Source organism: Haematobia irritans, chromosome 1, assembly GCF_050003625.1.
Source record: "Haematobia irritans isolate KBUSLIRL chromosome 1, ASM5000362v1, whole genome shotgun sequence".
NCBI lineage: Eukaryota > Metazoa > Arthropoda > Insecta > Diptera > Muscidae > Haematobia > Haematobia irritans.
In genome coordinates, this window is record NC_134397.1 from 54738661 (window position 1) to 54752448 (window position 13788).

The window sequence follows — 13788 nt, forward strand, 5'->3', positions numbered from 1 at the left end:
AAAATTTTGTCAAAATTTTATTTCTATATGTTAGAAAATTTGGTCAAAATCTTATTTCTATAGAGAATTTTGTTAAAATTTTATTTCTATAGAAAATTTTCTATAGGAAATATTGTCAAAATTTTATTTCTAAAAATTTTAATAAAATTTTATTTCTATGGAAAATGTTAACAAAATTTTATTACTATAGAAAATTTTGTCAAAATTTTATTTCTATACAAAATTGTGTCAAAATTTTATTTCTATAGAAAATTTTGTCAAAATTTTATTTCTATAGAAAATTTTGTCAAAATTTTATTTCTATAGAAAATTTGGTGAAAATCTTAATTCTATAGATTATTTTGTCAAAATTTTATTTCTATAGAAAATTTTAACAAAATTGTATTTCTTTATAAAATTTTGTTAAAATTTTATCTCCTTTGACAATTTTGTCCAAAATTTTATTTCTATAGAAAATTTTAACAACGTTTTTTTCAATAGAAAATTTTAACAAAATTTTACTTCTATAGAAAATTATAACAAAATTTTATATCTATAGGAAATTTTGTAAAATTATATTTCTATAGAAAATTTTATCAAAATTTTATTTGTATAGAAAACTTTAACAAATTGTTTTTCTATAGAAAATTTTGTCAAAATTTTATTTCTATAGAAAATTTGGTAGATAGAGAATTTTGTTAAAATTTTATTTCTATAGAAAATTTTGTGAAAAAGTTATTTCTATAGAAAATTTTTGCAAAATTTTATTTCAACAGCGAATTTTGTCAAAATTTTATTTCTATAGAAAATTTTGTCAAAATTTTATTTCTATAGAAAATTTGGTCAAAATTTTATTTCTATAGAAAATTTTAACAAAATTTCATTTCTTTGTAAAATTTTGTTAACATTTTATTTCCTTTGACAATTTTGTAAAAATTTTATTTCTATAGAAAATTTTCTCAAAATTTTATTTCTATAGAAAATTTTTGCAAAATTTTATTTCTATAGAAAATTTTAACAAACTTTTTTTTCTATAGAAAATTTTGTGAAAATTTTATTTGTATATAAAAATTTGTCAAAATTTTATTTACATAGAAATTTTTGTCAAATTGTGGTACGTCTGATATCACATGCCTAGCCGCCTTATTTGAATCATACAACATTTGGTTTTCGCGTTTGCTATTCAATTATCCACATTAAAAGTATGACATTTTGATGTGGTTATCCATTTAAATTCATTCAAAATGTGAAGCTCAATGAAATATTAACATATTGCCTTAATTATCAATGAATGAGTGAAACAATGTGTCACAGTGAAATAAATTTGTACTCACCTGTAAATGCCAAATTTGCATTTCTTGTAGAATATTATCCATATTACTTTGACCCTTGGCTGTCGCTTTTGCGGTTGCAGCAACACTATCAAATGTCATAGTTGTAGCTTGGATGGCGGTGAAATGGCAGGCATTTGAGGTTGAAGAATTTGATGTTAATGACGGTGCCGACGTTGTTGCCACAGTTTTAGTCTCTTGGTCTAACTTGCTAGCAAAACAGGTGGTTGACGATGTGGTAAACGGTGAAGGCTTTGTCTCATCGGACGTTGATTGTGGTAAAGATGTGGCATTATTTTTATTATTATTGTTGGTGTTGTGGTGGTTGTTGTTGTTGTTGTGTGGTTGATGATAGAGATCATACAAATCTTCACTGGTCTTGCCACAACTACGACATAATTCCTGGGAATTTAAATTGGTCTTTTGGGTGTTAATGTTATTGTTGCTGCTGTTGCTGCTTCGGCTGTTGTTCGTTTTATTGCTCTCTTTTTGGCAAATTTCTTCATCTGTTATAGCGGCTAAATTGGCAGAGGACTCTATTGTGGTTGCTGTTATTTTAGGAGTCTTGTTTAATGTTGAGGCCACAGAAGCTGCCATATTGTGTTAGATTCTAATAAGGCAGGTTTTCGAAAAAATGAAAAATTGCACTGAAAGTAAAAAAGGGAGTTTAATTAGATTTTTTGTTTGGGGAATCATATACAGTTAACTGAAATTATTATATGTAGTACATTGAAGTACATTATATGTAGTACATTTATTTCTATAGAAAATTTTGTCAAAATTTTATTTCTACAGAAAATTTTGTCAAATTTTCTCAAAATTTTATTTCTGATGAATATTTCGTCAAAATTTGATTTTTATAGAAAATTTTGTCAAAAGTTTATTTCCATAGAAAATTTTGTCAAAATTTTTTATCTATATATATAGATATATTTTTTATCTCTAAATAGTGGACATTCACGGTTGCCTAAATTTTGTCTATATTTGTAAACCTTTCACGATTCTATTCCGTACGTTTTGGTTTGTTATAAAGAAATAAAATTTCGACAAAAGTTTGCATAGCAATAAAATTTTGACAAAATTTTCCATAGAAATAAAATTTTGACAAAATTTTCTATAAAAATAAAATTTTAACAACATTTTCTATAGAAAAAAATCTGACAAAATTTTCTAAAGAAATAAAATTTTGACAAAAATTTTCTATAGAATAAAATTTTGACAAAACTCTCCATAGAAATAAAACTTTGACAAAATTTTCTATAGAAATAAATTTTTGTCAAAATTTTCTATAGATAAAAAATGTTGACAAAATTTTCTATAGAAATAAAATTTTGACAAAATTTTCTATAGAAATAAAATTTTGACAAAATTTTCTATAGAAATAAAATTTTGACAAAATTTTCTATGTTAGGTTAGGTTAGGTGGCAGCCCGATGCATCAGGCTCACTTAGACTATTCAGTCCATTGTGATACCACAGTGGTGAACTTCTCTCTTATCACTGTGTGCTGCCCGATTCCATGTTAAGCTCAATGACAAGGGACCTCCTTTTTATAGCCGAGTCCGAACGGCGTTCCACATTGCAGTGATTGCAATTAGAGAAGCTTTGAAACCCTCAGAAATGTCACCAGCATTACTGATGCGAACAATTGCACCACGGTGGCTCCCAAAAATTTCTATAGAAATAAAATTTTAACAAAATTCTCTATAGATAAAAAAATTTAACAAAATTTTCTATAGAAATAAAATTTTGACAAAATTTTCGATAGAAATAAACTTTTGACAAAATTTTCTATAAAAATTAAATTTTGACGAAATATTCATCAGAAATAAAATTTTGACAAAATTTTCTATAGAAATAAAATTTTGACAAAATTTTCTATAGAAATAAAATTTTGACAAAAATTGTCTATAGAATAAAATTTTATAAAACTTTCTATAGAAATAAAATTTTGACAAAATTTTCTATAGAAATAAAATTTTGACAAAATTTTCTATGCAAATAAAATGTTGACAAAATTTTCTATAGAAATAAATTTTTGACAAAAATTTCTATAGATAAAAAATTTTGGCAAAACTTTCTATAGAAATAAAATTTTGACAAAATTTTCTATAGAAATAAAATTTTGACAAAATTTTCTATAGAAATAAAATTTTGACAAAATTTTCTATAGAAATAAAATTTTGACAAAATTTTCTATAGAAATAAAATTTTGACAAAATTTTCTATAGAAATAACATTTTGACAAAATTTTCTATAGATAAAAAATTTTAACAAAATTTTCTATAGAAATAAAATTTTGACAAAATTTTCTATAGAAATAAAATTTTGACAAAATTTTCTATAAAAATCAAATTTTGGCGAAATATTCATCAGAAATAAAATGTTGAGAAAATTTGACAAAATTTTCTATAGATAAAAAATTTTGACAAAATTTTCTATGGAAATAAACTTTTTACAAAATTTTCTATAAAAATCAAATTTTGACGAAATATTCATCAGAAATAAAATTTTGAGAAAATTTGACAAAATTTTCTGTAGAAATAAAATTTTGACAAAATTTTCTATAGAAATAAAATTTTGACAAAATTTTCTATAGAAATAAACTTTTGACAACATTTTCTGTAGATATAACATTTTGACAAAATTTTCTATAAAAATTAAATTTTGACAAAATATTCATCAGAAATAAAATTTTGACAAAATTGGACAAGATTTTCTATAGAATTAAAATTTTGTAAATGCCGAATTTTCTCTTCCCATTACTCTTACATTTTCCATACGCTCTCTTTCGTGAGTGGGTATTTTAGACATTCTTCCTTATACACACATACACACACACACATGAGAGGGACATAAGTTACATATAAACCTTCACCCTATAGAGGTGGTAAAGAGTTCAAGGAAATTCGCGTTATGGCCTTCAGTATTCAATTACCCATTGTCGTATGCAGATAGTAAGAATATGGTGAAGCAGACCAGTGGCGGCTAGTGGCGGTTATGCCTGATTGAAAAACAGCGAATTATTTGAAGGATTAAATTTCACTTTACCCCATGATTTTGTACAGAAAAGATCGATTTCAATTTGCTACATCTCTGGACTACGTGTGAAAGAAGAATGTTGAAAGCATAACATTTGGTGAATAATGTCTGGAAAGGATTTTGTGTAGTAACCGTTACCTTATGTTTACTTTGCCAGCGAAATTCTTGGTTCATTGAATTACTTAACGCGAATGTGCGCAAGTGGGTAGCACTATACCAGGGGGGAGGGGCGGAGAGAGAATAATGCTACTGTCTTGTCTTATATTGTGGTTAAACTTATTGATAATGGAAGAACGGAAGATGAAGCCAAACACATATGAGAAAGAACAATGGGGGAAATGCTGTCCCTTCAAATAGGATAATTGTAAAACAATAAAATAAACTATGATCTGAAGAAGCTTTTTATTGAAAATCAATTAAAAAAATAATTGATACTATTCATTTTTGTGATTTATTTTTGTTTTAATTAAAAAATTTATTGAATCAATTAAATTTTTAGTTGAATATTTTTTAAAACTCAATTAAGACGTTAATTGGAAAAATTTTCGTGAATTTTTTTTTCTGTGTAAGCTTTTTAAGAATCATTTTAATAAATTTTAGTAGAAAATATGGCAATAATGGCTTTTATCCTATTGTTAAAATATTTTCCATTTTAATTGGATTTTCTGAAATTCTTTAAAAATTATATTTGAATCATGAAATAATACAACCAACGTAGATTTTTTCCTACGATTTAATTGTACATCAACTTTTGAAGTTTCTCTGATTAACAATCTGCCCACAGTTTTTGGACCATCCGATGAGACATGAAAATTTATATTCATTTCGGTTTATAAAATTTTGACAAAATTTTCTATAGGAATAAACTTTTGACAAAATTTTCTGTAGAAATAAAATTTTGCGAAAATTTTCTATAGAAATAAAATTCTGAGAAAATTTTCTATAGAATTAAAATTTTGACAAAGTTTTGGAAAGTTTTTTTTTTTATAGAAATAAATTGTTAAAAAAAAATGAAATAAGATTTTGAGAACATTTTCCAAGAGAAAAAAAATTTGACAAAATTTTCTATAGAAATAAAATGTTGACAACAATTTTCTATAGAAATAACATATTGACAAAATTTTCTATCAAAATAAACATTTGACAAAATTTTCTATAGAAATAAACATTTGACAAAATTTTCTATAGAAATAAAATGTTGACAAAATTTTCTATAAATATAACATTTTGACAAAATTTTCTATATAAAGAAAATATTGACAAAATTTTCTATAGAAATAAAATTTTAACAAAAATTTTCTATAGATATAACAATTTGACAAAATTTGCTATAGAAATAAAATGTTGACAAAATTTTCTATAGAAATAAAATTTTGACAAAATTTTCTATAGAAATAAAATTTTGACAAAATTTTCTATAGAAATAAAATTTTGACAAAATTTTTTGTAGACATAAAATTTTGACAAAAATTTTCTATAGAAATAAAATTTTGACAAAATTTTTATAGAAATAAAATTTTGACAAAATTTTCGAAAGTAATAAAATTTTGACAACATTTTCTATAGAAAAAATTTTCTATAGAAATAAAATTTTAACAAAATTTTCTATAGAAATAAAATGTTGACAAAAATTTTCTATTGAAATGACATATTGACAAAATTTTCTATAGAAATAAACATTTGACAAAATTTTCTATAGAAATAAAATTTTGACAACATTTTCTATAAATATAACATTTTGACAAAGTTTTCTATATAAAGAAAATATTGACAAAATTTTCTATAGAAATAAAATTTTGACAAAATTTTCTATAGAATTAAAATTTTGACTAAATTTTCTATAGAATTAAAATTTTTAGAAAATTTTCTATAGAAATAAAATTTTGACAAAATTTTCTATAGAAATAAAATTTTTTTTTTATAGAAATAAAATTGTAAAAAATTGTCTATAGAAATAAACTTTTGATAACATTTTCAACAGAACTAAAATATTGACACAATTTTCTATAGAAATAAAATTTTAACAAAAATTTTCTATAGATATAACATTTTGACAAAATTTTCTATCAAACCAAACTTTTGATAAAATTTTCTATAGAAATAAAATTTTGACAAAATTTTCGAAGGTAATAAAATTTTGACAACATTTTCTATAGAAAGGAAATATTGACAAAGTTTTCTATAGAAAGAAAATATTTTCTATAGAAAGAAAATTTTGTATAGAATTAAAATTTTGACAAAATTTTCTATAGAAATAAATTTTGACAAAATTTTCTATAGAAATTAAATTTTGACATAATTTTCATTAGAAATAAAAATTTGACAATATTTTCTTTAGAAATAAAATTTTGACAAAGTTATGGCAACATTTTCTATAGAAATACAATTTTGACAAAGTTTTGGCAACATTTTCTATAGAAATAAAATGTTGACAAAAAATAAAATAAAATTTTGACAAAATGTTCTACGGAAATACAATTTTGACAAAAATTTTCTATAGAAACAAAATTTTAACAAAATTTTCTATAGAAATAAAATATTGACAAAATTTTTTATAAATATAACATTTTGACAAAATTTTCTATAGAAATAAAATTTTAACAAAATTTTCTATAGAAATAAAATGTTGACAAAAATTTTCTATTGAAATGACATATTGACAAAATTTTCTATCAAAATAAACATTTGACAAAATTTTCTATAGAAATAAACATTTGACAAAATTTTCTATAGAAATAAAATTTTGACAACATTTTCTATAAATATAACATTTTGACAAAGTTTTCTATATAAAGAAAATATTGACAAAATTTTCTATAGAAATAAAATTTTGACAAAATTTTCTATAGAATTAAAATTTTGACTAAATTTTCTATAGAATTAAAATTTTTAGAAAATTTTCTATAGAAATAAAATTTTGACAAAATTTTCTATAGAAATAAAATTTTTTTTTATAGAAATAAAATTGTAAAAAATTGTCTATAGAAATAAACTTTTGATAACATTTTCAACAGAACTAAAATATTGACACAATTTTCTATAGAAATAAAATTTTAACAAAAATTTTCTATAGATATAACATTTTGACAAAATTTTCTATCAAACCAAACTTTTGATAAAATTTTCTATAGAAATAAAATTTTGACAAAATTTTCGAAGGTAATAAAATTTTGACAACATTTTCTATAGAAAGGAAATATTGACAAAGTTTTCTATAGAAAGAAAATATTTTCTATAGAAAGAAAATTTTGTATAGAATTAAAATTTTGACAAAATTTTCTATAGAAATAAATTTTGACAAAATTTTCTATAGAAATTAAATTTTGACATAATTTTCATTAGAAATAAAAATTTGACAATATTTTCTTTAGAAATAAAATTTTGACAAAGTTATGGCAACATTTTCTATAGAAATAAAATGTTGACAAAAAAATTAAATAAAATTGTGACAACATTTTCTATAGAAATAAAATTTTCTATAGAATTAAAATTTTGACAAAATTTTCGATAGAAATAAAATTTTGACAAAATTGTCGATAGAAATAAAATTTTGACAAAGTTTTGATAACATTTTCTATAGAAATAAAATGTTGACAAAAAATAAAATAAAATTTTGACAAAATGTTCTACGGAAATACAATTTTGACAAAAATTTTCTATGAAAATAAAATTTTGACAAAATTTTCTATAGAAATACAATTTTAAGAAAATTTTCTATAAAAATAAATTATTGACAATATTTTTTATAAATATAACATTTTTACAAAATGTTCTATAGAAATAAAATTTTGACATAATCTTCATCAGAAATAAAATTTTGACAAAATTTTCTATAGAAATAAAATTTTAACATTTCTTAATGTTTTACGTCTCTGTTCTCAAAAAACTACCTTTACTTTCGATCGACTTTTAATGAATTTTGAAATGTAAAAGAATCAACTCAATTGTCTTCGCCATGACACCGAATAATGGGTTTTCTTATTTTTCCCCCTCTGTCCGTCCATTTCATCTTAACCCCATTAGATTACCTCACTTTGCTATCAATCTGTTGGGGACCAAAAAATTCAACCTCATTTTCATATGCAATCGAATCGAAATTTAAAGAAATATTTAAAATTCTAATGAAACGGACAGGAAGATAACGACTATAGGAAATTGAAGAAAGAATTCTTGCCATTCCGTTGAAAGTGAAGAATACAAAGCGATGATGTTGAATGTGTGACTCGTACACATAAATACGAATACGAAGATATTGTGATGTGATCTGATCAGTTTATAGCTCAAATGGTCAACATAGATGTGATCTTGATGATGTGAAAGAAATAAATGAAGACGAAAACAAACAAAAACACACTACCCTATTACATGATAATAGAAATATATTCTGTGTATATAATAGGGTGGAGTGAATACGAAAGAGAAGAGTTGCTCCTTACAGAATTCATGCTTTAGCTTCCATAAGCTTCTTGCCAACGAGGTCAGCTCAATATTGAAGCTCTGGGCAGAGATTTCAACAGGACTCAGCACGTTTCAACCGAGAATTGCAAAAAAGGAGGCTCTTCGTCGCTTCATTTCTACTGAACAATGACCATCAAATCTACGGATCTGAATCTGGTGGACTTTTTGCCCCCGAGGCATTTTAGAGAGTAAGCTTGGCAAAAAAAAAAATACCAAAGAAGGCACTTTCCCTGGAATGTGAAAAATACCGCAAAGCCACTTTCGTGAAGCGTATGATGGCTTCGTCGGTAATTTGAAAGCCATAATTCGTGCCAAATTTACACGATTTGAACAAATGTAAACCGATTCAAAAATTTTATGCCATATCCAATATTTTGCACTCTAAAAAAATGTTTCCTCTGGAACGAAATTTAAACAAACGAAATACCCTTTTAATATAAATTGATATCTGTAATAGCAAATAAACCCGAATATACACAAAAAAGCAACGATTGCCCCGAATCTTTTTTATTTGCTTTCAAAGAGAATTTCTTAGCTTCAAAAGAAAAATTTCTTTGTCTCAAATTTCGTTGCTCAGAAAAACAAACTCTTCTTTCGGTGTGTGTTTTTGAACAATAAATTTTAAAAAATATCTATAGCGATTTGCCGATTTACTTTTTTGCATTACATATCAACCACCCTGTATTGTACATTACATATCAACCACCCTGTATTGTAAAGATCGACTTTCTGCCAAATAGTAAGTAGATCCATATATATACACACAGTGCCACCTAAAGGCATCAGAAATCGTGACGTTCCACGAAGTTTCAACATTATCCTTTGAAAACAAGTTGAATTCAATGGTTTTTCAAATGTTTGAGAGGATATAACTTGCAATTAACAACCGCGAATATTAATTGAAAACAAACTCTTCTTTCGGTGTGTGTTTTTGAATAATAAATTTTAAAAAATATGTATAGCGATTTGCCGATTTACTTTTTTGCATTACATATCAACCACCCTGTATTGTACCCTATAAAGATCGACTTTCTGCCAAATAGTAAGTAGATCCATATATACACACAGTGCCACCTAAAGGCATCAGAAATCGTGACGTTCCACGAAGTTTCAACATTATCCTTTGAAAACAAGTTGAATTCAATGGTTTTTCAAATGTTTGAGAGGAGATAACTTGCAATTAACAACCGCGAATATTAATTCGATAATTAATTCGAAATCAAATTTAATTATCTTTTAAGGGTTTCATATAGATATGTGACATTTTCGCCGTTTACTTGTAGATAGTCGAAAACCGACTGTTGTCATACGGATCATCTCTGACCCCATGTCCCCTCTCACTAGTATTAATTTCACAGCAAACGAAACAACCCAATGTTATTTTGTATGTGTGATTAACATTTCTGTTTACTTTTTCTAAACACTCATGCATATGTATACGAATTGGTTCACGCACACACACATTTATGAATTTGGCTATAAAAATGTACATAAATTCTCTTAAGAGAGATCACAACTATTGATATGTGTGATCTGCGTTCATGGATAGTTTTTGTTTTTAGTTTAATTGCTATTTTCATTTATGGTTATTTGTCTGCCAGTTTTTTTATCACCTTTGTTTTTTTTTTTATTTGTTCTACCTTCGTTTTTTTCCTGCTGATTTTGTGGCACCGCAAAGAAATTAAATGATTTTGGTATGACGAAAGTGTTCAAGATGATGGTCATCGTATGTATAAATAAACCACTTGTCGGTTTGATTTTTTTAAAACATTTTATTTATTTTTTTTTTTGGTTTAAATTAAGAAGACAATTTAAAAATCGTTGTGTTGAAATTCTTTTGTGTTTTTTTTTATTTTGATAAAATTTAAATGTTTATAATTTTCCTTTCAGAAAAATATAATTCTATACTCCGAAAATAAATTGTAGATCAGCGAAGGTTTCGTTTAATTAGTAAAGTTATCCTTTTTGAGGTCAAATAAATCTTTGCTTTTGACCTCGTTTGTCCCTAAGAGAACTTTGTTTAGCCTGAACAACTTTAAAAACAAAAGAAAACTTCATAGGTCTTAAATTCTTTTTCGCAAAAAAGATTTTTTGTTTTTTTTTTGTTATATTTTTTAATTAAATCATTCAATTTTATATGTGTAAAGTTAACCCTTTAAAGGCAAGTTGTAAAGTTAACTCTTTAAAGGCAAATACATTTTTGTCATTGCCACGTTTGTCCCTAAGAGAACTTTGTTTAGCCTGAACAACTTTAAAAACAAAAGAAAACTTCACAGGTCTTAAATTCCTTTTAGCAAAAAAAGTTTTTTTTTGTTATATTTTTTTAATTAAATCGTTCAATTTTTTTTTCGCAAAAAAGATTTTTTTTTTTTAGTTATATTTTTTAATTAAATCATTCAATTTTATATGTGTAAAGTTAACTCTTTAAAGGCAGGTTGTAAAGTTAACTCTTTAAAGGCAAATCAATTTTTGTTTATGGAACCCATTGCCACGTTTGTCCCTAAGAGAACTTTGTTTAGCCCGAAAAAAACTTCAAAAACAAAAGAAAACTTGACAGGTCTTAAATTCCTTTTAGCAAAAAAAGATTTTTTTTAGTTATATTTTTTAATTAAATCGTTCAATTTTATAATTGACAGTGATATGTGATATTATTATTTCGGTGCTTGAATGTATTTCGTGTTTGAAGACAAAAATTTTTTTTATGTATACACACAAAAAAATTTCACGAAAATTTTTCCAATTAAAATTTTAATTGAATTTTAAAAAATATTCAATTAAAAATTTACTTGATTCAACAAATTTTTTAATTGAAACAAAAATCAATCACAAAAATAATAGTATCAATTAATTTTTTAATTGGATCAATTAACTTTTTAATTGACCTTCAATTAATTTTTTAATTCATACTATCATTTCTGTGATTGAAGACATTTCAATTAAAAATTAATTGGATCAATTAATTTCGTGATTGAATCAGAAAAAATTTTTTTTGTGTGTAGTTGGCAATTAATTTTTTCCAAAGGCTTCATTTATTTCTTTACTGAATAGGTACATATCTGTTTAAGCCTTAGCGACAAATAAAACATTGTCGGCGGCCAGATGATTCATCAGCTTCGTTTTCTATATACATCATTCATATATGAGTTCTCATTACGCTATGTACTCTTATTAGACATAGTCGGCGGCGACGTGACTATTCGGCTTCGTTTTCTGTATTAATCGTTCATATATGGATTATCATTACGTTAGGAACTCTCATTCAGATGTAAAACTCTCCCACCTACCTTCTCCCTCAGTTCAAAAGACTATTCGGCTTCATTTTCTGTGTTAATCATTCATATATGGATTATCATTCCGTTAGGAACTCTCATTCAGATGTAAAACTCTCCCACCTACCTATTCTCTCAGGTCAAGAGACTTAAAATGCAACTACAGAAAATGAGAACAATTGATGTTACTCTTTTATTAGTTTAGCTCGGCAAATGAATTTCATAAATATTTCCATAATATACAATATTTTTATTATTTGGACAAGCGTAACAAATCGAATGAAAAAAACTCCACTCCTTTGGTAATCGAAAACCAAAATTCAAAAAATATAAATATAATCCAAGATTGCGAAAAAGTAGTTTTTTTTTTGCCCAAAAAAATTTGAGTTCCAATTTCATAATTTCTCAAGGCTAAGAAAAATCCATGAATAGCCGGCAGCCCTTAAGGCTTCCATGTGTGTGTGTTAGAGTTTGAAGATTTCCGCTTAAACATAATTTTTGTTTTTGATTTGCAACGCTTTATTAAATGTAGACACTTAGCTTCGAAAGCATGCCATATTTTTTTGTGAATTGTTTGCATAATTCGATATGTGCTATATAATGCATAAGGAAAAACGAAACGAAATTACCAAAAAAAAAAACCCTAATTTGATATGAGTTGGGATTCAGTTAAGTGGGTTCTTTTGCTGGGCTATTCAGGAGTTTTTTCTTTCAACGGAAAGGTGTTGAATAAAATTAGCACAGTAATCAGATATTTTGGTGTCAAGGTTATTACAGTGAAATTGAGATTTTTTGTTATCTTAAGAGATTATTTAAAGAAAATTAAATTAGTTAATTTTATACAATTCAAATTAAATTAAATTAAATTAAATTAAACTAAATTAAATTAAATTAAATTAAATTAAATTAAATTAAATTAACTTAAATTAAATCAAATTAAATTAAATTAAATTAAATTAAATTAAATTAAATTAAATCAAATTAAATTAAATCAAATTAAATTAAATTAAATTAAATTAAATTAAATTAAATTAAATTAAACTAAACTAAACTAAACTAAACTAAACTAAACTAAACTAAACTAAACTAAACTAAACTAAACTAAACTAAACTAAACTAAACTAAACTAAACTAAACTAAACTAAACTAAACTAAACTAAACTAAACTAAACTAAACTAAACTAAACTAAACTAAACTAAACTAAACTAAACTAAACTAAACTAAACTAAACTAAACTAAACTAAACTAAACTAAACTAAACTAAACTAAACTAAACTATACTAAACTAAACTAAACTAAACTAAACTAAACTAAACTAAACTAAACTAAACTAAACTAAACTAAACTAAACTAAACTAAACTAAACTAAACTAAACTAAACTAAACTAAACTAAACTAAACTAAACTAAACTAAACTAAACTAAACTAAACTAAACTAAACTAAACTAAACTAAACTAAACTAAACTAAACTAAACTAAACTAAACTAAACTAAACTAAACTAAACTAAACTAAACTAAACTAAACTAAACTAAACTAAACTAAACTAAACTAAACTAAACTAAACTAAACTAAACTAAACTAAACTAAACTAAACTAAACTAAACTAAACTAAACTAAACTAAACTAAACTAAACTAAACTAAACTAAACTAAACTAAACTAAACTAAACTAAACTAAACTAAACTAAACTAAACTAAACTAAACTAA

General features: G+C 24.3%; 1 protein-coding gene and 1 long non-coding RNA gene across 2 annotated transcripts in view; one reads left to right on the forward strand and one right to left on the reverse strand.

The window, feature by feature from the left end:
* The window catches only part of LOC142220943 (uncharacterized), a 176444-nt gene that overhangs the window by 84402 nt on the left and 78254 nt on the right, over positions 1-13788 (forward strand). The window lies entirely within an intron of this gene.
* mld (molting defective) overlaps positions 1-13788 on the reverse strand; it is a 147285-nt gene that overhangs the window by 77529 nt on the left and 55968 nt on the right. Inside the window, exon 2 of the mRNA XM_075290372.1 lies at positions 1314-1957. Within this exon, the coding sequence (XP_075146487.1) occupies positions 1314-1907 (594 nt within the window). The 5' untranslated portion in view covers positions 1908-1957. The remainder of the gene's footprint in view (positions 1-1313; positions 1958-13788) is intronic.